Below are 25835 nucleotides of genomic sequence, written 5' to 3' on the forward strand. Positions count from 1 at the left end.
TAACTCGGCATACTTCAATTCATCTACGATTGCTACATTCATACCATACCCTGTGCATCCACCAGCGCCATTGTGGAGGATTTTTGAACTGTTATTTAGCGCATACACTGGACACTTTTTCATCTTTTCTCCCATATAAGATGACTCTCCTTACCTCTACCCTCCATACCTACCGCTTTGGCATCAAAGTCATCTTGTCAAAATAAACATTATGTCAGAGATGTTATTCATTTACTGGTCTGTGATGTTATTTGTCAATTTTCCTTCCACTTGGAGTTAAAACTTAGATATATTTCATTACCTATTTATTTGTTATTACAATAATAATTCCTTTCTTAATTTAGTCTGTTACATTGTTTTTTTCTTAATAAATTATTTGACATGTGTTTTAGAAGTTCATCAGTAATCAGAAAAATATATCCGTGAACTTGGCAAGAATCTTAATCATAAATAATTATGTCTGATAAGCCAGTGGTAGCTAGTGGCAATCAGCCTATAGTGAAGATAGGTCACTACACGTTAGGGGTTACTCTAGGAGTTGGAACATTCGGAAAGGTCAAGATTGGTGAACATCAGTTGACCAAGCACAAGGTCGCAGTAAAAATCCTTAACAGACAGAAGATCAAATCTCTCGATGTCGTCGGAAAGATTAGACGTGAGATACAAAATCTTAAGCTCTTTAGACATCCGCATATTATTAAATTGTATCAGGTAAGATTGTTTACTTCTACCATAAAGTTCTAACAAATAAAACGTTACTTAATTGCTGCTTCGTGGAAGTATTGGGAATGTATTGTCATATTCATCATCATTTTCATAACCAGCTTACTACAGGATACGGATCTCTTAAAAATCTCAGAAGGGTTTAGGTTTTAGTCTACCACGCTGACATAGTGCACACTGGTATACTATGCATGCGCTTGAGAACATTAAGGAGTACTCTTAGGCATGCATAGCATGTTAGAGATGCAGGGGATGAAACTCAGACTGAACGGAAATCTAAAGCCTTCTTTGGCCAAAAAACTGCACTGCATAAAATAATTACATAAACGTTAAAACAGCTTTTAAATTATGCACCTTAGATGAATATGGGCTGTAACTACAGTTGTGAGTGATCTCATAGAATATTAAAAGTAACACAGGAATAAATATATGAGTTGCCCTCTGACAACCTTCACTGGACTGCTGCCCTTTAATTTAATTTGTCTTTCTAATTGCATGGTTTTTTATTAATGTTACCAGCTGGACATACTTTAAATACAACTTATCTTTTCACTTTATAGGTAATTTCAACAGCAACAGATATATTCATGATAATGGAATATGTATCTGGAGGTGAACTCTTTGACTACATTGTGAAAAGGGGAAAACTCCAAGAGCACGAAGCTAGGCGCTTTTTTCAACAAATCATATCTGGAGTTGACTATTGTCATCGGCACATGATTGTTCACCGGGACTTGAAACCTGAGAATTTGTTGCTGGATCACAATATGCATGTAAAGATAGCTGACTTTGGTTTGTCTAATATGATGATGGATGGGGAATTTTTGAGGACATCTTGTGGATCACCAAATTATGCTGCACCTGAGGTAAAACTCATGAAATTATACATGTGTTACACTCCAAAATATAGTCACTAACTATAGACTTAAAGGCTCATCCTGTATCTTAATGAATATGAAATTAATTTACTGACTACCTACCCATCATCATGCAGAGTGTAACCTCAGTGGCAAATTGATGTCGCTGAATCTTGGTTTAAAACTCTTAGTTGTTCTTTCCCACTCTAACTGTGTGTTGTTTCCCAATAGTTTCTAACATGATTTCTTATCCGCTAAGATACAGAATAGGCCTAATTAGTAATTTAGCAGATGATGGAGAGAGCTGTCCCAAGAATCGTTAGTGAATAAAAAGTTTTCCAAATCTATTATAGAAGAACCAGAGTTACCAATCTAGTTTAACAAGTTGCTTAGCTAAACTGGTCAACATTTAACTTTTTCTTACTATATTTTTGTAATCTATGTATGTTTCTTTAATTTAGTATAAAACACAATACATTTGTCTTGGTAGTTGTATTGTTATTACATACCTAGTCTTATGTGCCATGCAGTCTATGTGTATGTCCTTTTAATGTTCTTTATAGAGAACAATAGCAACAGATTTTAATTCACTTTATCAATTTAGCACTGAGATTTATGTGTACAACAAAAAAAGCACTAGTGTCCATAGAATACTTAAATGATTTCAGAAGCATACTAATCAGGAAATTCATTTCTTTATAGGTCATATCAGGAAAGTTATATGCTGGCCCAGAAGTTGATGTTTGGTCCTGCGGTGTTATTCTCTATGCTCTTCTCTGTGGAACATTGCCTTTTGATGATGAACATGTGCCTACGTTGTTTAGAAAAATCAAATCAGGAATATTCCCGATACCTGAATACTTGAACAAAAGTGTTGTTAGCCTCCTGTGCAACATGCTTCAAGTGGACCCAATGAAAAGGGCGACAATAGAAGATGTAAAAAAACATGAATGGTTCCAAAAAGATTTGCCGGGTTATTTGTTCCCGTCGCCAGTGGAGCAGGTGGTAATCACAATTATTGAGTTCTACTAACTGTGCTGAAATGGTTTTGAGGTTAACGGTGGTAACTAACAAAATATTATTTTTTCTTGACTGAAACTGTCCTGGGGACATGTTACTAGAGCTATCAAAGTAATGAAAAAAAGGTGTACCTGTATTTATTTGTTACTGAAAGAATCAATACTTATTCCATTCATATTTTTACTTGTTACATTTCTCACTAATATTTAGTATAATCATGATAAGTTGATGAGAATCTTCAATTTAATGTATTAAAAAATACTCTATGTTAGCATAGTTTTCAGATACACATAAAACTGTGAATGCATGATGACTGTTATCATTGCATGAACATCATTTTGTAAAATTGAAGCTATAACATTGATATTTAAATAAAAATAAAAACATTGCATATATAAATAAAAACAAGAGAATAACATAACCTTTGCATTACTGATTATATGAATGCATTAGTAAAAATAATCAATGCACTTATATTATTACTAAAAGTGCCTGAGGCTTCACTGGCCATTATTCAGGATCTTTAAAAACTCCAAGCAGTCCTCTAAAATTTTCCAGGAAAAAAAGTATTACATATATAAATTTTTACCTTAAGCTATCTCTGTGTCAAATTTTATTTGTAATTAGTTTGGATATCAGCATGGTTTAACATTATCTCTTTGCAGTCTATTCAATGGGATTTATAACATTGAAAATGTGAGTAATGAAATATTTTAACAATTTGGTACTTTGACACTGCAATTAAACCTATAAATCAGTAACAAATAAATACAGTTTATTATATATTAGTAGTAGTTTGTTTTCGGTTATATCTTGCATGAGTATTTGGTTAGACACCCAGAAATAGTATATCCAATTTTATTTACTTGTTAAAATTTTTATGTCCTATTTTCCCATTTACTGTGGTTTGAATTTTTGTTTGCATGCAGCATTTTTTATTAAGTTAACTAGAAAGTTGAAACTTGCATTTTCACATTTGGTACCTACCATTACAATTTGTTGTCCTTGTTTAAAATTGTCATAATCTTGCTTCATTTTGCATCGCATTCAAGATTTCAATGCCATAGAGGATCAGGGCTTGTGCTGCCAAAGTTTCTATTAATACAATTTATATTCAGTACAGGAGGGAGCCCGCCAGGCCAGATTGGTGCAGCAAGCAGTTTTTACATACACTTAAAACGTGCATACACATTTTGACATTGTAGTGAGATGGTGATAATAATTATACTTTGACTAAATGCAGGGCTAACTTGTGAGAGCTTTGCTAGAGATATTAAGGCTACCCATTTTCTTATCTCATATCTTTTATTTAATTAATAATGTTAGAATACAACTTATAACTTAACAAATTACTGTACAAAGCATGCCCGCGTACAATGGCGCTAAGAATGTTGGCTGCATTCACGCGCTGAACAGCCAGGCTGATCTTTTGCGCAAATAATGAGCCAGCCCTTCTGACAGCAGATGGGGCAATGAACCGGGCTGTAATGTTTTGCTAGATATTTGTCGCAGTGAGACTCAACGGCCTCAGGGACTTCTCTCCAAGGCCAACGGAACAAATATTTAACCCTCTGTCTCTCTAGACATACTTACGCCTTTTACTGTTTTTAGCTATCTGTACTATGTGACATACAAATAGGACGAGAAAATAATAATCTTATAATATAATACTTAATTTTCTTAATAATCTTAGCACTATAAGTTAAAAAAAAAGGTACATCATATGTGTAACAACACAAAAATATTTTCTTTTAAGACCTCGTTAGTTTCAAATTATGTGTTCCGTTTTTGTTTTGTGGTCATAACATTGAATTGTAAAATTTGTAATGGCAGGATAGCAGCGTGATCGATACGGAGGCGATAGCGGAGGTATGCGACAAGTTTGGAGTTCGCGAGCACGAGGTTCACAACGCGTTGCTGAGCGGCGACCCGCACGACCAACTGGCCATAGCGTACCACCTCATCATAGACAACAAGAGGATCGCCGACGAGGCCGCCAAGGCTGAGATCAAGGACTTCTATGTTGCAAGTGAGTTATTAGCCAAAACGCACAATGAACTACTGACCAACGCAAAAACCTGAGCTACCGGTTTGACATGGCGCACCTCCTCATCATAGGCAACGTGGTGTATCACAGAATGATAGGCAATAAGAGGTCCGCCGCCAAGGCTGAGAATAAGGAATTCTGCGTAACTACAAAATAATGGAGGTTTGCGTCAAGAGGGTGCACAACCAACGCAAAAAACCTTCGCTACCAGTGTGACCGTCAAGACTTCTATGTTGCAAGTAAGTTTTTAGTCAATAGCAGAGGTGAGCGACAAGAGTGGTATGCGCGAGGTCGAATGCACCATTGATCAACGCACAAAACTGCGCTACCAGTTTGACATGGCGTCGAGGCCAAGGCGTTATTAGCTCGTAGCAGAGGTGTGCGACAAGACCGTTATGCGCGAGGACGAAACGCACAATCCACTGCTGACCAACGCACAAACCTACGCTATCAGTTTGCGTAGGTGAGCAAAAAGTACACCATAGCGGACGAAGTCACCATATATAGTAGGTATATTAAATTGAGTATACGCTTTTATAATATGATTCCTAAGGTGATTTTGGACCTGCCAATGCACAAGTTTAAAGAATTTGTTAAAACACACTTATTACAGCGAGGTTACTATACAATTGATGAATTTTTTTAATGACAAGGTTGCTTGGAAGCTTCCGGCTCCGCTTTCAGCTCTCACAAGATAGAAAAATGAATGTTAAAATGCAAAATGTAAATTGTTGATGTTGGAAAAGAGCAACTGCTGAGTTTCTTGCCGGCTTCTTCTCGGTAGAATCTGCCTTCCGAACCGGTGGTAGAATCACTACAAACAGACAGACTTGACGTTTCAAAAGTGCTTATATTAGGCCTACTTGAAATAAATGAATTTTGAATTTTGAATTTTTAATCTTGACAGTAATATTTCAGTTTATTTAAAAATTCAATTGTACACTTTCGAGTGATAACATTTAAATAATAACCCCCTCGAGCGCACGTAAATAATTTTAAAAGCCCGTTTTTTCACTTTACAAAGGCAGTTCTCCGCCGGCGATCACCGAGAGCGGCCGCCCGCATCCGGAGCGCATTGCACCGTTGCGCGACAAGTCGACGCCCGCTGCACAACCTGCACAGGACAAGCAAAAAGGAACGCCTGTTAAACGGTAATTCATTATATCAATCGATGGACCGCTTCTATAGGTGTAATGGCCGATAGTACTTACAATCAACTGGCTCACTACTACATATTCACGCGTGCAGGCGCAGGTCCAATCCGTACCTTCTCTGTCACAAGACTACTCGAATGACAGCTACCCCATCTACTTATGTACGTGAGACAATGTATGTGTATACAGTGGCGTTCCTAGGGTTTTGAATTTAAGCAAGCCCAGTTACCTAAAGGACAAATTTAACTCGTCATGATCTCTAAGTAACCATTCTTGTTGTGCTAAATAACAATCCATATCAACAAATCTTTGAAAAACACTACGGTTAGAGTCAGCACGCGAATTATGATAAATAAGTTCTATGCAATGTTTGCCAAAATTAAAAAGTAATCATAGTAATCCCAAGTGTTTCTTTAAGTTCGGCTCTCTTTAATTCTTATGATGACTGGTAATTTATGTCGTAACTAGCCGCGTTCCAACCATTATTTTCATCAGAAAAAAAATATGCAAACATTTACCTGTTGTTCGCCAATTATTTTTTGATTTCGCCACAGAAACAATTTGCACACAAATTGAGCTCATATTTAACAATATTTATTTTTTAACAATTTTTATTTGTTTTTTAAGAAAACAAACCAGTAAAATGCACTATTCAACTCAAAAAAACAATAATAAACTCCTAAGTAGGTAGTTACTAATCAATAATAATGAATCTGTCAAGTGTTAACTAGTTGTAACGCAAACAATAACACGCGTGAAGTTGTTTCAATTCGCTCGCTGGTCATCTTCAACTTCAACTCGCAATCTGGCATTTGATCTCCATACTAAATTATTAAATAATCTAGATTGTCTCTGCTAAATACATTGAAATTTCTATGAGAGAGAGCAGTAAAATAAAAGCCCCATATAAGCAAATGAGTGTGAGCGAGACAAAGCGGGGCCTCCGATCGCGTACGAAGACACGCGAAGAGCGCGATAGTGACAGTTCGGCGCGGCGCCGCGCCTTTCGACTGGTTGGTACCACAGAGTCTACCTGCCAGAGTAACGTAGTGCTTGCAGTAAAGTAGTCAAAGAGTATATACATTATTAAGCAAAAGTTAAACCATTGTATTTATATCCTCATTGCTATCAAGTTTTAATTATTTTGTTAATTTCATTTCGGAATAGTCGAGAAATATTTAAAAGAGATATTTATTGTAACGCAAGCCCGGCTTTTCGGCTTGTATGGTAGTACCGGCACTGTGTGTATATATTTATCAGATAGGGGTTTATCACCACAGGGATTTCCAAATGCCACTATCTTGTACCACATATTCCCGTAACAGAGTTAGAATACTGAAAGTAATAGTTCAGAAAACAGAGGATACTAGGCGGCTACTGACCTCAGTAATAAGAGACCTACATAGCCTCGATATACAGTCGCGAAGCTGTCCAGCTATGTCTCTTCTTTATATATAATAATAATAATAATAATAATAATAAAGCTTTATTTACATTCCTTACAATTAAATACCTTACTGGCTAAATATAATAGAGTTAAGTAAATACAATTTTCCTTAATCCTAAATTCTTATTTTCTATTTTAATGTTTTCATAGCTAAGTAATATATTGCCCTTATTGTACTTATACTATCTAATTTACGTAAGGACCGCCAGTAGCGGTAAAAGCCTCCTCCATATTTTTCCATTTGCACCTGTCCCTTGCAAGAGTACTCCATGTCTTACCCGCAACTTTCGCGATGTCGTCCTCCCATCTTTTCAATGGCCTACCGGGTCTTCTCTTCCAATCCATGGGATGCCAGTTGGTAACAATTTTTGTCCATCTACTATCTTGACATCTTTGAATGTGACCCGCCCATCTCCATTTAAGTTGCATAATTAGCTTTATGGCGTCTCTTGCTTTGGTCTCTCGTCTTATATCAGAGCACCTAATGCGGTCTTTAAGTTTAAGGCCAACTATACTCCTCTCCAAACCTCTTTGACATGTCCTTATTTTTTTCAATGTCCTGATTGAGAGGGGCCAGGACTGGCATGCATAGGTAAGACATGGTAATATACACGTCTCTAGCGCTTTTGTTTTTAATCTTATTGGTAAATTTCCTTTAAAAATTTCCTTCATGCTCCAATATTTTTTCCATGTATTGGTGATTCGTCTATCTATTTCTTTGTCAATAGAGTTTTGGAATGAGATCAGATGACCAAGATAGATATATTCTTCTACGTATTCTATAACTTTCGATTGTATTTGTATCTGACTGCATGTGGAGTTTGTGATAATTTTCGTTTTTTCTTGATTTATATGCAGACCTACTTTCATACTTTGTAAATTTAATGTTTCCAACATATACTGTAAACCATCTGAACTTTCAGAAAATAGTACTATGTCGTCCGCAAACCTCAGGTGTGACAAGAAGCTACCGTATATTTTTAGCCCGACGTTGTCCCAATTTAGTGTCCTGAATATATTTTCAAGGACAGCTAAAAAAAGCTTTGAAGAGAGCGGGTCGCCTTGCCTTAAACCTCTTTCTAATTTAAATGGGATTCCGACCGTGTCTATACGAACGCTAGATGTACTTTTGTGGTAGAGTTCTTTTATAATGTCTATGTATTCACTATTAATACCCTGTTCTGCTAGAGCATTCCACATAGCATTATGGGAAATGGAATCGAATGCTTTAGAATAATCGATAAATCCAATGTATAATGGTTTTCCATATTCCTTGTATTTTTCTATTATATTTTTTAGTGTGTGAATATGATCTATTGTGGAAAATCCTTGTATAAAACCTGCTTGTTCTACTCCCTGGTTTTCATCTATGATTTTTGTTATGCGTCGCAATAAAGTGGTAGCGAACACTTTATAGATGCATGATGTTAGACTGATAGGCCTGTAATTACATATTTGTTTCGGGTCTCCTTTTTTATAAATTAATGAAATTTCAGAATATGTCCACTGAGTCGGTAGTTTTTTCGTATAAAGTATAATGTTAAAAAGTTTCGTCAATGGTATAATAAGACTGTCCTTTCCAGCTATTATTATTTCATTGCTAATACCGTCCGGTCCAGGGCTTTTGTCATGTTTTAATTTATTTATTGATAACTCTACCTCTCTTTCCATAAACGGTGGTGCTGGGTCCGTATTGTATGTTTCTACTTTTGTACCATTTGTATGGGATTGTTGACTGTATAGAGCTCTATAATATTGAGTAGCTATCTGAATAGTTTCATTTCTGTTAGTAACGGTACAGCCTGTAGCGGTTTCTATCTGACTCATGACGATTTTCGTATTGGCTAACTTCTTATAAGCTTTCTTCACTGCTCCAGTTTTTCCTAGTAAGTGTTGGAGTATATGTAGTCTGTAATTTTTAGTATTTTCCCTTATTTTTTTATTAATAGTTCTATACAACATGCTCAGTTTTTTCTTTTCTTTTCTTGTTTTATTTCTTTTATTCTTCAACTCGTGTCTTTCATTTATTAGATCTTCCACTTCCTTATTTATTATATTTTGCCTTTTGTTTTCTCTACTTGTAATTTTAGATACTTTTGTGCTATCAAATATAGTTTTTTCTATGATGTCATACATTTCTTGGGGGTTTTCCGTCTCATTCCAATATGTTTTGAATATTTTGCTTGCAAGTGATGCTTTAAGTTTAGGTATATCTACATATTTTACTGACTTTTGATTGAATCGTCGTCTAGATCGTTTTTGACAGGTAATATTTAAAGTTGCTCTTACCATCCTATGATCACTTGGAAATTTTAAACTGCTAAGGACATTAACATTCTCTATCGACTTAGGGACATTTGTTGTAATGAAGTCTATTTCATTTCTTGTGGATCCGTTTGGCGACTCCCATGTCCATCTAAGTTGTTTAGGCTTGTAAAATATAGTATTCATTATGGTTAATTTATTTTGTTGACAAAATTCTATAAATAATTCACCTCTTTCGTTTTTGATGCCGTATCCGTATTTTCCCATGATAAATCCCATATTATTATTTGTCTGTCCTACCTTTGCATTCATGTCTCCCATTAGAATCATTTTTAGATCACATTTTTTAATTGTATTGTGCAAGCATTCGTAAAAATAATGGATTTCAATGTCCTTCGCTTCACTTGTAGGAGCATATACCTGAATAATTGAGAAGATATTTCCTTCAATTTGCACTCGAAGTACGGCCACTCTCTCGCTTATACCTATAAAATCCAATATTATAATTTGATTTTGTTTTCTTATCAGAAAACCGACTTTATATATACTTACACCAAAACTACCTGTTAATTTTTAATAAAAAAAGAATGGATATTAGTTCAGACTGGCCAATATTATGCATTATCTTTGACCGATATAAGTTCTATTGGGAATTCAAAATGACAATCTGGTACAGTCAATATCTCTCGAGCATGCTCGAGTATGTGCGTGCATAGCTCGATAGCACTGCTTATTTTTATGTATTAAGAATAAAGAAATTATAAATAACATCTAAGTATGTTTCTGATTATTGTATTAGCCTAAAAATACCTTAAGAAAGACTATTATCCTTCTAGCCGTTATCCTACGTAAAGTCCGAGCAACATTGTTGTGAGTAAAGAAACACATTAACATGTTTTGGTTTTGGCATTTTTTATAACCCCCTGACTGGCGGAAATTCTCCATGGGTATGTTTATTTTGGTGGAATAGCCGCTTATTTCTGTTCAAAGGGGTAAGATTGTAATAGCCTTTTAATCGCAAAGTCTGTGACTCCTTTAGCATTTTGCATGATATCAATGGGGGCATTTTCGTATAAGATCTTTTTCGCCTCAGACTCATTGTAATCAGATTGTCTTCGCCTTACCTTCGCTATCGTTATTTGTGACTGAGAGAAGAAAATTATATAACATTACGAAAATATGACTGTCTCATCATGATGAGGAGACAGCTAACTGGTTAAGCCGTCGGTTTCCTTTTCAAGGGGACCGAGTTCGATCTCCGGAATGCACCTCATAACTTATGAGTCGAAAAAGGAAAACGTCGTAAAGAAACCTGCTTTAAAAGTTCGTTAACTTTACTTATCAGCATTTGGCCAGCGTGGAAGACTACGATTTAAACCCTTTTTATTCTGTGAAGAGGCCCATGCCCTGTAGTGAGCCGATAATGGGTTGATAGTGAAGATGCTCATCATTCATCAGTAAAATATATCTTTGCAGGGCTAAATGGCACTTAGGCATCAGGTCGCAGAGCAAGCCGAATGACATAATGCTGGAAGTTTTCCGCGCTATGAAAGTGCTCGATTACGAGTGGAAAGTTATCAACCCATACCATGTCAGGTATTTATGAAATCCAATGTATTTAAAGTCCAAATTAAGCATTCAAACATAACCCAACAACTCACCGTAAGTCACTGTAAATATCCGAACTGGTGGATCATAAAATATCAAAGGTCTTAAGTTAATTATGGTATGTTAGGTATTAATGATATCCAATATATGTTAAATGTGGATGTTTAGTTTTTTTAGTGTGACCAGTGTTCGCCGAAATCACGATACCAAAAATTGGTATATATCATTTACGAGACATAGGAAATTTTTATTCAAAAAATGTTCAGCGGGATTTCAACTTACCTTTGGTACTTTATGCACGGCTTCGCAGCATAAAGTATCAAAGGTATAAAAAGCATGAGCTACATATTGACGACAATTAATTGTAATTTTGAACTTTTTGGACATGTACAAACGTAACTTAGACAGTTATATGCACATATATGAGTTATATATTAAGTTGTTCAAATACTTCGTCAGTATACCATCTAAATAAGTGAATCTATGACTGAGAACTATCAAGCATACTCTGACTTTGCCCAGAGTGCCAAGTGTGAGATTTTACTAGGTCCTGGTAGTTCTGGGAAACAGTATTGTCACTAGATGGCGCTCTTTCGATTCAATACAAATGTTCCTTTAATCCCAGTACTCAGATTTTACTTAGTGTTAAAACGACACAAATTTTTGTGTAACACACACACACACACACTACTTTTTCTCGTTTTTACTGTTTTATAACTGAGCTAAGTCAAAATACAATCTAAAGATCTCAGACTCAGATACACCGCACTTCTGGGACTTTGGGTATTCACACTAACTGTACGCTTTCAGAGTCCGCACTTTAAACAAGATGACTCAGAAACACGTCAAGATGTCACTGCAATTGTACCAAGTTGACTACAAATCGTATCTACTCGACTTTAAATCTCTCTCGGGAGAGAAGGAGGAAACTGACGATGACGCGGCCTCCCCCCTACTGGCTTCCCCCATACCGCCGCCTCCACCGCCCATCTCTTCGCAGCCGCAGGGCCACCACACCATGGAATTCTTCGAAATGTGTGCGGCATTGATTATACAGCTTGCGCGATAGCGTTCAAAAATATAATAAAATTTTCCTAATTTACGTCGTAACAGTTAGAATTGTGATATATTTTAAACGTACTTACATATTTTTCGGATCGGCTACAACGGCTACAGGCTTAGTTGAAATAACGCTTTTTTTCTCTGCGAATCGACACTTTACATAGACAAATACTAGAGCTACGGTCATGATAGCTCGCACAATATTGCTTGGCCGTGCTGAAGTTGTTTCTCCAAGCCATGCGATAATTTACTATTGAATTACTTACAACTGTAATGCGCAGCTTGTTACTGACTTCAGTGCGGCTTACTTAGATTGTGCATTCTGCACAGACTGCGTGTTGTCGGCGCACTTATTGTCCCTATATTTACATATGCAGCTGAGACATGGACCATTATATAAGATGATCAACCATATCTTCAGAGGAATCTCGAATACTTCACATTGCCAGAAGAGATAAAGACAATCTTAAGAAGATAGTGGCAAAGTGGAAGAAGGAGACCTCAAGGACGTATCCAATGCGTTGTTCCGATCAAATCCCCACATCTCTCGATACCAAAGTGCAAAATTATTACTTGTTTCTCTAAGTCTAGTCAAGTACTTCTCTATCATCCGGCAATAAGTAGAACGGGTCACGGCCCTTTAGCAATGAGGACCACGATGTAGAAAGAACAGACAATTATAGCAAAAGGGTCATGTAATTTAAAATGGGCATCGCATGGGAAGGAGACAATTATCTCCCCGGGGAAAGGATAAGATTTTATCTTCTGCAACTTTATCAACTGTCAAAGCACTGGCGCACAAGTGGAAATAATATCCACATTATGTGTAATAATAAACGGGGGTAAACTTCTACTATTCCATGTTTCCGTGCTTTAGCAGAAGGACACATTAATTATATCCCTTGTCAGGGGATATAATTTTTGTCTCCGGCCTGTGCTAGCTCTGCTGTGGGGCATGTAATGAGGATTTAGTCCATGTAGCATTTATGTGCAAATGCGACGAGCTAGCTAGAAATAATTGGATCCTTGAAATTGTCCTCCAATCTAAAAGCTACAATCAAGCTGCTAGACTTGGTATTTGAAGCTATTTAACTTGATGATATAAGGATAGCGTGAGTACTAAACCCCAAGGTCGATATGCCAAGTTAGAGATAGATCAGTGTCGGAGAGAAATATAGCTTCGGCTGTTTTTGGAGCGTCGAGTCAGACTTGTGGGTCTGCACTTATCGAAGCACGAGCAATATTTGCGGCAGGCACCTCTAAACTTTTAGAGTTATGCGTTTTAAGCAATTAAATATCACTAGCCTTAACGGTGAAGGAAAAAGTCGTGAACAAACCTTATTCATATCCGCACTCTGCCAGCGTTGTGGACTACGGGCTAAACCCTTCGTATTTTTCGAAGAGGTAATAGGTTGGTAACGATGATACAAAACAATAAGAGCGTGCAAATCAATCAAGTGCGTTGGTTAAGAAACATCAACTCAAGCATGTACTTCCTTAAAGGTTAGTTGACCCTTACCATTCTTACGTGCCCCGGAAAGCACGTTTATTTATTAGTCCCAGTCATCCATACTTACATCTGAGATTAATCTTAATTAAGATTTGCTCTACTTTAGCTACACCTTAGCCATCAAACTGGCTCCTATATCTTACTTTCCTGTAAGAGAGAAGGCACGTGATCAGCAATGGAGGTATTGATTCCTATGTTGTGAAAATATCCTACTGTACCGTGGAAAGGTACTCCACAATATAATGAGCTGACATATTATATTTGTGTTGAATGAAAACTATGGCTGTAGCAAAGTTAATAATTATATATATTGCTCCAATGTTTATAGAGGGGGTAGTTTACAGATATTTCTATATATAATTAACACTTAATTAAACTGTGTTCTTAAAAAATATGTGAAATAGAGATATAAAATTAACGTAGAGATAAAATTTGTTTTTATTAATAATATAATTTAGGGTTTGGTGTTTTTTGACTAATATTATGCTTCAGGCTTTGCAGTTTGCAGTGCGTCTGTTATAGCGCGGACATATAGGCAACGCGCCACTACACTACGCGACACCACGCATGTTGAGTTAAATAAAATCGTAATATTACTTTAGCTCAGAAACTAATTCATAACTGACGTCACGTCGTGATAATGCGTTACTCTGTATTTGATTCAACACATCTGAGGTTGGGTGAATTTGCACGTTGCCAATGTGTTTCCGGCTTTAGTTTATTTAATCAAAAATATTTATTATAGGCTAATATAATATTATTGTTATTCTACGCGAGAGTATTGTATAGTTAGTATCCAAATAGATAATTATTGAAAATAGATAATAAGTTATGTGATGCGGAATCAATACATAAGTGCCGTTTGTGTAACCAAAGAAATAATAAAGTGCCTTTTGTGTCGTAAGAACAGGGTCCCGAGTGTGATATTGCAATTGTTTTCAGCGGTCGATCAATGGCAAAAATTACCAATCTATATATATATATAATGTAGTTAGATAAGTTGAGTAAATATTAATTTGACAATAAATACAATTTCCGTTAGTTAGCACTTGGTAGGCCTGTGTATCACGTGTGCCTATTTAATTTGTGATCGCTCGCTTACCGTAAGTTTTTCAAGAAAACAATCATGAAATTTCGATCGGAAATATGCTGCAAACAAACTCATTTGACTATCTGTTGTATGCTTTTTTTTAATAAAAAAAATGTTTAGAACGTTTTGTCCTTGATTGAACACTTGATACACTATTGCAAAAGCAGACTCAGGCCATAGTTGTTATATAATCTGATACTTCAGTTATTGTAAATATATAGTGTTAAATACACTGCTCAAAAGTTAAATACCAGCAAGAACTTATAAAAGAATTGTTGGCTAAGTTCAAGGAATTCCTAAGACCAAAACATTGTGATAATTCCAAGATTTTCAACGCCGTTAATTTTGCCTTATCATATAACTGACATTGTTAAATACAGCTCTCAGCACCTGATCAACCTATTAACGAATTGGTATTTAGATCAATTTTGCTTATCGTTATCTAATTTTAAGTTCATATTCCCGGTAGTATGTTAACTAAATCACTTACGCGGTATCGTTTCAAAGGATATTTGACAATTCTGTTATACCCAAAGCTCTATACTAAATTGACATTTAAAAAAATAGTGTAATACTAGTTTAGTTTTTTGTATCAGAGCTCATAAGAACTACGCCATCTTGCTTAGTTCGCCCAGCAACATTGCTGAGTTCCTGTGAAAGACGTGAGGTTGGTGTAAAACTGAATCGGTGCCAATATAAGATTTAAAAATTCCTTTTAGCTTTAGCCAAAGCGCCTAAGCATCTAGTACTTCTTTAGCCATAATAATCTAACGGGGTTCTCTAAACATATTACGACATTAAAACTAGAATACGTCAGTTTTGTTAAAATGGATTCAGTAATTTCTCCAACTTGGCCACATGGCTGTGCACATATAAAAATATATTATTAACTAACTATGTAATTTGCTTACCTGTATATTTTAAGTGTGCCCATTGAAGCCCAGTCTCAGGATTAATGAACGATATAATTAAGCACAGTTTTAATTCATTTTTATTTATTAAATAAACTATTATAGATGAAACTATTGACATTAAAATTCTAGCACTGCGTTGTTGTTTCATTTTAACCCAATAAATGCAGAAGTTGTTTTACTCGAGCGAGGGTTAAATCGTCACGTATAAGTACCGTATACTAGTGTCCCGCAAAAAACGCTTACAGATGTAAACTCTACTTAGTTACTATTAAAAGTAGATAACGCACGATCTTACTTGCCTGGCACAAAAACAATGGGGCCAATTCTTTTGTACACAAGTCTAAAAGTAGTGATATTCCTTTCACTACTTTCTTTGCGGAGAAACATGGCATTATTTTTAGACTTGCCAATTTAGATTAAGACTTGTACGTTACCGCTACATACATTATATGATTTCGCTCATTCCCACTAGTACTATCACTTAGATCAAGCGCTAAACTGCGCTAACTGGTGAGACGTTTTATCAGTAGTTGCAACTACATTCATACCCCTCACATAATTTACAGCATGTATTTATGTTATCCGTGCCGCTTAGAGCATGTTATGCCGTCGGTCCAGGTTCTTATCACTTGTGATGATAGTCCTTAAAGCCTACTAACTCGCATTGGGGTAGCGTAGTAGGTCTGCTCTAAAACCGTAAATCCTTTGAGAGACGAGGCTTCTGTCCTATAGCGGAAAATTAATAGGCTGCGGATGATGATGCTACAGGGAAGCGGTGATAGCGCATTGGGTAGGAGCTCGACTTCACTTTCGGGGGGCCGAGTTCGAATCCCAGCCCGCAACTCTAACTCTTCTGAGTTATGTGCGTTTTAAGTAATTAAAATATCACTTGTTTCAACGGAGAAGGAAAACATCGTGAGGAAACCTGCATGCCTGAGAGTTCTTCATAATGTTCTCAAAGGTACGTGTGGTAAGTGTTCTCACCAAAACGCACTGGGCCAGCGTGGTGGACTACGGCCTTAACCCCTTCTCTCTGTGGGAGACCCGTGCTCTGTAGTGGGCCGGTAATGGTACATAAGATCAAGTCTTGAGTGAGTGGTTTTCAATTCTCTTAACTCCAAAAATAATAGTTTATTCTTCGTCAAGTTAGTAACATAAACATTACCAAAATAAAAATTGGTCATCCCCAGTTATCACCCCTGGTTACTGGGATTATAAAAATCTAATTAACACTATCGTCCCTATGGAAGTGCGGTCGAAAGTGATAGTTTGAAAATATTCGAACAAAAATCCCAGTTTCACCCCTGGGGGCAATGTGATGATAACTGGGAATGACCGTACCCAAGGAACATCGTTGTTTTACACGATAATAACTATTAAATTAAGGTAAACACAACAACCAACAGAATACTGTAATTTATTAAAGATCTAAAATTCGTTACAATAACTAGGGAATTTCTGTTTACAGCCTAAAGGGTCAACTAAGGCTACATTCGTAATAAATATTCTTCGACTATTGATTAATTAAAAATAATGACTTCGGTGTATCGAATTCACACCGTTGCGTACTAAGAAATATTCTTACATATGGTACACATATTTTATACGAAAAACTCGACAAGCAAGTACTACTATTTTTTATAGCTGAATCAAATACATAAGTTGAGTGACAATACAAGCCGTATTCTGCACACAATGCAATCTTTATTGGTTGGCGACTCTTTAAGTCTTGGATAATTGACTGAATTCAAATGGGATGGACGAAATTCCACACAGTTTGATTTAGATTGGAACATATCTTACTTGGTATATTTTGTAGCTTTATCATACTCTGTTAGAACATGCAGTTTTAATTTAGAATATGGGTTTAACAGAAAGTTCTTGATTATAAATGGTCAAGTTTTACACATTATTACTTTTTTCTTTGCGGGCATTTAAGTAATATAAAACATAATACTTTTTTAAATTTATTTAGAGATCGCTACTTTAAGATAAATCCACCCTTTTATCTATTTCTTGCTTTGTTTTCTATTACTTTTTTTATATCCCTAACGTATAGTGGTGTGAAAATAAAGAGTATAAAAAAAACATGTAGCGATTGATAATTCTGGCCTCGTTGAGTATATAAAGAGTCAACTACTTCGTATACTCATTGATAGTTTCGTCGCGCAAGCAAAGCGGGGGTGGCCTGTTGTATGCATTGCGGGCAAAGGGGACCCTCCGCAATTCTCGGCACCACACTAACTCATTGCCCTTTAAGTTGACCGCGTTTTGCTTACTATAAAGTCATTTTACGTATGACGTTTCTAATTCAGCCAATAACGAAAATTATCACATCAATCTTGAATTTCTCAATACATAAATACACAAACTTCAAAACTCCAATTTTTTTAAAGGAAAGTTTTGTAAATTCAGCTGTAGATTCATAAATCTTCACTAAATTGATAAGTCTTGAAGTAGTGCTATCCTTTTAAATAACAAACTTGTTCAAAGCACAACAGTATTTTAGATCTATCAATTAAGTTTTGGTTAGGGATTTGTTACAACAGATGTGGCACCGTTACCGGTAACCGTTAAACAATCTAAATTTAAGAAATTTATAGAATGCCAAAATGGTTTACACTAGACCTTTTAGCGCCACCTGTGATTATAAATATGTTTGAAAACAATAATTTGATGTCATGTTTAATTACATTCTCACAAGTACTGCTGAATTGTAAGTACTTATTTATTTTGTTTTAATTATATTTATTTATAATGGCAAAGGTCGTCCCGTGTCCCGTTTTTCGACAGTTCATATTGTCTAAATTGCCTGTGTTGGATTCATTAACTGTATAAAACATTAAAGCATTGTAATGTAAATTTTATGTTATGAGGCATAAAGGAAACTTTTAAATATTTTTGTACCAGTGAAAACATTCGTTGCCCATGTGCATCACACACTTCAAATAACAATTTAAGTCATATAGCATAAAGCTCACATTTCAAGCAAAGAAACGACACTTTCATATACCAATATTCATGAAAATGTAACTAGCGCAGGAAGTGTTAGCCTACGCGGTGGCTGATTCGTTCTTACATTATTACATTAGTACGGTAATTCTTCTATCACCTGACAGACATCTTAATACCTTACAGGTGAATAAGAAACAAAGACGAATTGGTAAGATTTTAGATATTTTAACCTTTTTGATATAACAGTTTTAAAGCTAACGTGAAATCGTCTTATTGATTTTACTCAGTAAAAGTTCATTTCAATTTTCCCGCGTCAAATGCCCACACGTATCTATTAAAATATCTAATTTTCTTTGGTTTAAAAGATGGGGGATCAGTTTGAATATTGGACATTAGTGAACCACTACGGTCACGTGATATAAGATGATAAACCAATCACGAGATCTAAACAGTAAGCCCCGCCTCTTTCTTCATTCCAAAACCCAAATTATTAATCCTCACGATCCTCAGTGCCGATCGGTCAAACAAACAATCGTTCTGTCAAAATACGGGCCACTAGTAAACCATACAAAAATGTACTTAAAAGAATTGATATTAATATTAACACAAAATATGAAATCCTGATAAATATTGACAGAAGTGAACTTGTATCAGACTTCGGTAATATGTTGTTTTTTTTTAAATTAAATAACTTTTAATAAGTAAGAAATGTACCTGAGAAGAATTTTCACAATATTATTTTAAATACCCTATTGTGGGATGAGGGGAGCTGCTTTGTCTCACGCGGCGGTGGTGGGAGCGACGGGCGTGCCTTCGTCGGGTTTGCTCTCGAGGGAGAAAGGCGGTATGCGACAGTCGAAAGTGTATCCATCTTCGCGCTCCATTCTAAAAGTTCCCCTAGTTCCAAAAAAATATATATATATATATGTATCTTAAAAAGTTAAATGTGTATTCTAATACAAATGCGAAAAAATATCTATAAGGTAGTTTATTACTAATGTTCTGCTCAAGTATTAAAACAATTTTGAGGAAATATTGCTTGATGGACAAAGGATACTTTTTGTCCTGGAGAAGCACCAGGTTATACATTACCTGTACCATATGAAGAAATACCCTTTGCATAGGAAAAGCGTTAAATACATCATCATAATTATATAAAACCATTACCGGCCCACTGTAGGGCACGGGTTTAATCTATAGTCCACCACGCTGGCCCAGCGTATTATAGATTTGCGTACGCGTTTTATCGGGTTTTTTCTTAATGTATATGGGACCAAAGACATCCGCGACATCTTTTCTTCCAAAATATCTCAGTGCCTGAAGACCAGTGTTGCCAGTGATGACTTAAAAGGCCAAAACGTAGTCGCTGACTATGGGTCTCATAAGAACGCTCAGAGTCACTCATCAGGTGAAAGAGAGAGCTTTCTTTTGAGTCTCTACGTGATAAAATTAGGAATGACTCTTCATCATCCGTAGGAGGACCAGCACATAGCTCGACGAGTTCAGAAACGGCACATAGCTCCGAGAACCGATTGACGATGGGGTCCCAAGGTTCTGATATGGCGGCCTCGCACCGCAGCGTTGGTTGACAACCGACAAGGTAAACAGATGATATCACACGAGTTGCAGAGAGCCGTGGTATTGGAACTCCGTGCAAAATACCTATGTCCTCATATCATAATGATGATATGGGATTACCCACATGTGCAGAGGGCCTAAGACCGTAAACTTCCAGATATGATTGATCGATGCGATTATATAGATATGTTAAGGCCTTACCACATGTGTCCGCTGGGCGCCTGCAGGCTCACGTGACTACTGTACTGGAAGGCGGGAGAGTGCCTTGCCAGCAGCGGCTCCTGTCCAACCACCCCCCGACCACGGACTGTCTCTAACGTGCCACTGAGGGAGAAAATCCGCCAGTGCCGCTCTCGCAACTGAACAGCTTGCGAACCCATGTTCTCTAAACGGATGCAGTACCGCCACTGGAATATTTATTAATTTACAAAACTTAAATTATCTTTAAAGTTGTAGACTTTTGAAGTTTTATTTTAATATAGATTTGTATAAACTAGGAACATCTGTGGAGGGTTATTTTTTAGAAAGCTGTCTGTACAGGGCAGTTTAGTCTATCCATTGCTTTTCAACGTTTCTGGAGAGTACATTATTAGACAAGTGCTTTTAGATTGGAATGATGGAGTTAGTATCAGAGGCCAGAAACTGACTACCTACGGTATGCTGTTGACACTACGCTTATAAAATCTAGTGAAGCAGTAGATAGTTAGCGCACGGGTCTAATCTCAGAATGAGAAGTCAACAAGCCTTTGAGAACATAACGGAAAACTATCTCAGAGATGCTTTTCTTGACTAACTTTCGTTAAAGCAAATTACATTTATTAGCTTGAATTAAAAAAACACAAAACTCCGAAAAGGCAGACGTGCGTGCCGGGGATCGAACTTGGTCCTATAACCTGTCTCCATTCCAAATTTGAGTCATATTAGTTGCGGCATAAAGTACTCCTTCAACAAACTCCAAAGGCAAACATTGAATATAGACACTTACCTACATAAAAACTTTTGCCTTTATAATATTTTTGAAGACCTAACTGGCACAGCGGTGAGCGCTGTGGTTTAAAGTTGGAGGTTCCAGGTTCGATTTCCAGCAGGGTCCATTTGGGAATTCAATATTTTAGAATTTTCTATGGTCTGGTTTGGGAGGCTTCATCCATGGCTAGTTACCACCCAACCGACAAAGACGTGTCGATAACGATAAGATTAGACAAGCGCTAACTTGTAGTGAAATAAAAATATTCAAAAAAAAGAAAAGTGCGATAAAAATATTCTTACCCAGTAAACAGCAGAGTTTTGGGACTCTCTACTGCCCATGTAAAATGGTATAACTGTGACGCGTACCCCTTCGGTGGTCTCGCGGTGAACGTCGCTTAGCTCTAGCCAAGGATGGTTTTTTTTCTGCCATGCTCGTAGGGTTTCTTGTGCTATAAACGGTGGATCTGAAACAGCATAATCTAGATACTCAAAAATGAATCTCTATTTCCCTTCGTCACGTCATAACTTGAGAACGACATTAGCGAATTCATCTATCTTTTTTTTTAGTTTTCTAAAAATTTATTTCATAATTAATTAATAAGGTATAAAAATTCGAAAATTTATATTTTTTTTAGAATGTATAATATAAACTTTTTAATAGGTATAACCTAAGCGCGTTAGAAATAGGTGTCAGTAGTTTGACAGTTCGCGCGATTTGTACGTGTAGGGATTTGGCACTCAACTCCTCATAAAGGGCTGCACCGATTTGGATGAAATTTTGTGTGCACATTCCAATGGGTTCTTGGATGATTTAAAAAAATGGACCCGGGCAGGACGACGTCTGCCACTAGTCAATAACAAATTTAATACTTCTATCGAATCTTGAGGTTTATAATATAAATTAATATGAATGATTACATTCATGGAATTTATTATAGCCTATATATTTATTTACTTATAGGCTATAACGATAACTTTGGCGTGATTAGGCATAAAAATAATTGAAAATGATTTACCTTTATCAGGGTTGTGCATTAGGAATTTATCAAATAACTCGTGCTGCAGTGGAACACGCTCTACGGACGCGTAAGGTATGATGTCATCATGAGCCACATAGTCTAAGCCAGGTATGGCATACAAACTGCGACTAGACTCTTGGTTGCCGAGAAATGTGACAGCTTCGGTTTGCGCGCGCTGCAATATTATTTAATTCGATGACAATTGTTCTTTATAGTAAAAGAATTTTTGGAGAATATTTTTGACGGAGTAAGCAGATGGACCACCTGATGGAAAGGAGAAAACCATGGTCTCTAAAAAGGCTCTAAACTCTAGGCTTTAAGCCTTATGTGCCTTTAATTACAGCCCTTTAGACCGGAACATAGTAATGCTGCTGAGCAAAAATAAGCTAGGCGGTATTATGTCCCCACTCTGCGTAATACATTAGGTATTGGTTACTAGTAGCCTTGAAAATTGCATCTTGATAAAGTATGTTACAGATTACCAGTGTTTTGTTTTCAAGCTGGGGTCAACTTACCCTTGAACACGGTAATATTGTTGATACTTATTCGTTATTTTATAACTACTTAACAATAATTATTAGTATTGATTATTAACTACCTTCTGTTGTCCGCGAATACGCCTGCGTTAAATTTCTTTTAAATAATTCTATTATCCCATATTTTGCATCCAAAACCGTTGATTATCAAAAAAAAAAAAAGAAAGAAAATATTAATTACAGATAATTTAGTAAGGTCCTTTTGGATGGTGCCACTCTAAGCTTACCCTATCTTTTATCCGTTAACTTTGAAAAACATGCGACATTCTTACAATCATTCAAACCCTATTACACTTGCTCATAGATGAATTTCCAAAACAAAATGTAGCCGATGTTACAACAACTTACAACAGGATTAAAAAAAAAGGTAACACGGACGTAGTTACGGACATCAGCTTATGTATAATATAATATATAACAGACAAGCCATATCCTATAAGTAATTCAAGAAGTATCGAAAAAAAATTACTGATTTAATGAATGTACCAAAATTGCATGAATATTAGTGAAAGTAACAATGCACTGTTATTAATAAAATTTGCTATTATTGAATCTTGTTAAAATTCGGAATGACTTAAATTTCACTAATGCAATATGAATTTAGTACCTACACTCCATTTTTACTAACTTGTCTTATAAATGTAAACAATCTTTTTAGTGTAAAGCATGTTTTAAAAATATAAAAAAGTGTGATAAAATAAATAAAAAAATAATTTGTTTTTCAAAATAAATATGAAACAAAAAAATATAAACTTGACACTAATAAATAATAAGATTGTTTAAATAATACAGACAGTTAAGAAAAAATAATAAAACAATTGATAAAAAGTGATTACAGTTGTTTTTCATGAATGCAATTGAGATGGCACATAAAAATGCTTTAAGTCACATACATTGCTTGCAAAGCATTACAAAATCCACACACCATATTAAGGTGAAGCATCAAAAAGCTGCTCCATATCAATTTAATGTTTAACATACTTTAATTTACAAAACTTTAACATACTTCCAAATCTCATGTTAAAAGATAACTTAACAAAAAAGTTTAATATTAGCAAAGGTTCGCCAGACTTGAAAGTTGTTATTGGAATTATATGAAATTTATGCACAAACTTGCTTGTCTCTAAGTTTCCACTGGAACTCAAGAAAAGTTTCATTTAGTAAACATTAAATTTGGTAAAAAGGAGCCTCTGTGCAAAGTCACCTTAAAATGAATGTTAAGTATTTATTATTCACAATCAGGTATTAGTATTTCAAACAAATTAATATACCTTCTTTTTCCATTCAGGTCTCATATCGATGTGTGTTTGCACAGTCAAAAATAAAATCATCTTAATTACATTTAAATTACATAGCCAATTTTATTTTGTTACTTAAATATTTATCTAGTAAAAAATCATAATATATTAAAAACAGTATTCCAATAGACAAAATTTATTCAATCTAGAAAAAAACTAGTTAAAAACAAACGAGTACTTATTTGTAATAACAGAAAATGTGGAATCATGTAAGAAATTCTTGTGAAAAACAACCAATCCCTCAAAAAATTTAATAAATAAAATAAATACAAAACATTTATTATTCACTTGAAATTAAAAAATGTTATATACGTTATCCAAACTTTAGGCTAGCACATTAGTGCTAGAAACAACCTATAACATTTTTTAAACTATGCAATTAGTCTATAATGAGCAAGGTTGCAAGTAGTGGAAATCAATACAAAGACACTGTTATCATATTAACTTTCAAGAATGCCTTATCATCATGATCAAGCCAATTCCGGCTCACTACAGGACACATGTTTTGTCTCGGAATGAGGAGTGCTGAAGTCCACCACGCTGGAATGGTAGACTTCAAGCACCTTTGAGAATGTTATAAGAACTCTCAAGCATTTCTGAAAAAGTTACATGTGAATGCTGGAGATTGAACTTGGTCACCCTGAAAGGCAAGCTGAAGCTCTAACAAACAAGTGTTCAATTATAATGATACCATTATAATTTAAATTACTTTTGAAAATACAATTCAAATATTCCTGGTTGTTCTATTTATTAGGGTCAATTTAAGATGCATTGTTGCATTAATTGCTCAGTGCTAATTCCTTCAAAGAATAAGGTGTTTTGGTATACATATAGGTTCTATCACACCAACAAACCCTTTTGTTAGTTAGCTTGCATGATATTACAGATTAGATTCTAGCAAAGTGTAGTCTTACAAATTGTTTATTTTTTAACATGGTAGGGGTTGGGCTTGGGTTTATTGTAAACTACCTTTAAATATTGTTTATTTGCTGAAAATGTAGAGGCAACTAGTGACAAATAACAATAATAATGTTGTTTACTTAGTAAAGCTGTACAGTTGAAATAAGATGAAAAGTTAAAATTAATATAAACAAAATGGAAAATTAAAAAAATACTAGCACTATAAGTTGATAGCATTGGTTATATACTGTAGTAATACAATGATGTAACCTAGTACACAGAGCATTTGTGTAAAAGAGTCACTTGCCAAGGTAATTGTGTACTTAGATACTTACTATATAAGGTGCATCTCTTGTATCTATCAAAACTTGGTAAAATGTATGCGTCCTTCCTTTGACTTCTTTGCCAACATTTGACAAAGAATCTCTATTTGCATCGGTGGTTTCCGCTGATTCCATAGTCTCCTTTTTATTGGTGGCATCTCTGTCATATACTCTTGCTAACCATGGGAAAAGTATCACACCACGATAACCGAATACCTTATGCAAAATTAGTTGTCCGGTTTCGTACTTGCCTGTCGTTTTAGGTGCTTCTAATTTACCAACCTCAGCTAGTCTATAAAACAGTAAGGCGAACGGTGAATATTAACTCTTAGGTTATGTACGTAATAGAACATCTTCAAACAATTACCTTGTACTTACCGTGTATAATTGGCTACATGAGTTAATAATATTCTTGAAGCTGTTAATCTTAAGGGATTTGTCGGTAAAAATCTTAAGATAAGATCCATTTTAACATTGTTAATTATATTTTTTATCGCAGCACTTTTAATGTTTTTGATTTTTGTTTGACAAATGTTGACAGTTAGTGAGAAATGACATTG

General features: G+C 35.5%; 2 protein-coding genes across 4 annotated transcripts; one reads left to right on the forward strand and one right to left on the reverse strand.

Annotated features, from left to right (window-relative positions):
• Positions 1-238: 238 nt before the first annotated feature.
• Positions 239-15832, forward strand: LOC120627823 (5'-AMP-activated protein kinase catalytic subunit alpha-2). Of its 2 annotated transcripts, none has more exons than XM_039895885.1 (7): positions 239-711; positions 1284-1589; positions 2283-2585; positions 4434-4629; positions 5672-5798; positions 10990-11109; positions 11932-15832. In XM_039895885.1, exons 1-7 carry the CDS (start codon positions 457-459, stop codon positions 12188-12190), a joined length of 1566 nt encoding a protein of 521 aa, XP_039751819.1. In that variant the 5' UTR covers positions 239-456; the 3' UTR covers positions 12191-15832. The 2 variants fall into 2 exon arrangements, with proteins under 2 accessions (XP_039751819.1, XP_039751820.1); XM_039895886.1 differs by having other exon boundaries at positions 2283-2582.
• Positions 15833-17095: 1263 nt separating this feature from the next.
• On the reverse strand, positions 17096-25792 carry LOC120628010 (polymerase delta-interacting protein 2). 2 transcript variants are annotated; one of them, XM_039896187.1, is made up of 7 exons: positions 25654-25792; positions 25288-25567; positions 24026-24070; positions 22216-22393; positions 21500-21663; positions 20432-20637; positions 17096-19549 (listed from the first exon to the last, which is right to left on the reverse strand). In XM_039896187.1, the coding sequence occupies exons 1-7, from the start codon at positions 25740-25742 to the stop codon at positions 19432-19434; spliced, it is 1080 nt and encodes a 359-aa protein (XP_039752121.1). In that variant the 5' UTR covers positions 25743-25792; the 3' UTR covers positions 17096-19431. The 2 variants fall into 2 exon arrangements, with proteins under 2 accessions (XP_039752121.1, XP_039752122.1); XM_039896188.1 differs by lacking the exon at positions 24026-24070.
• Positions 25793-25835: the final 43 nt, after the last annotated feature.

This window comes from Pararge aegeria, chromosome 12 (assembly GCF_905163445.1).
Source record: "Pararge aegeria chromosome 12, ilParAegt1.1, whole genome shotgun sequence".
Classification (NCBI taxonomy): domain Eukaryota; kingdom Metazoa; phylum Arthropoda; class Insecta; order Lepidoptera; family Nymphalidae; genus Pararge; species Pararge aegeria.

What these genes read in the sequence shown, in the direction of transcription:
- LOC120627823 (XM_039895885.1), top strand. Translation starts at nt 457, where the DNA reads ATGTCTGATAAGCCAGTGGTAGCTAGTGGCAATCAGCCTATAGTGAAG. An exon ending in CAAATTATGCTGCACCTGAG is followed by an intron (nt 1,590 to 2,282) that starts GTAAAACTCATG and finishes ATTTCTTTATAG; the next exon opens with GTCATATCAGGAAAGTTATA. An exon ending in AAAGGAACGCCTGTTAAACG is followed by an intron (nt 5,799 to 10,989) that starts GTAATTCATTAT and finishes ATATCTTTGCAG; the next exon opens with GGCTAAATGGCACTTAGGCA.
- LOC120628010 (XM_039896187.1), bottom strand. Translation starts at nt 25,742, where the DNA reads ATGGATCTTATCTTAAGATTTTTACCGACAAATCCCTTAAGATTAACA. An exon ending in AATGCACAACCCTGATAAAG is followed by an intron (nt 21,664 to 22,215) that starts GTAAATCATTTT and finishes ATGCTGTTTCAG; the next exon opens with ATCCACCGTTTATAGCACAA. An exon ending in AAAACTCTGCTGTTTACTGG is followed by an intron (nt 20,638 to 21,499) that starts GTAAGAATATTT and finishes TAAATATTCCAG; the next exon opens with TGGCGGTACTGCATCCGTTT.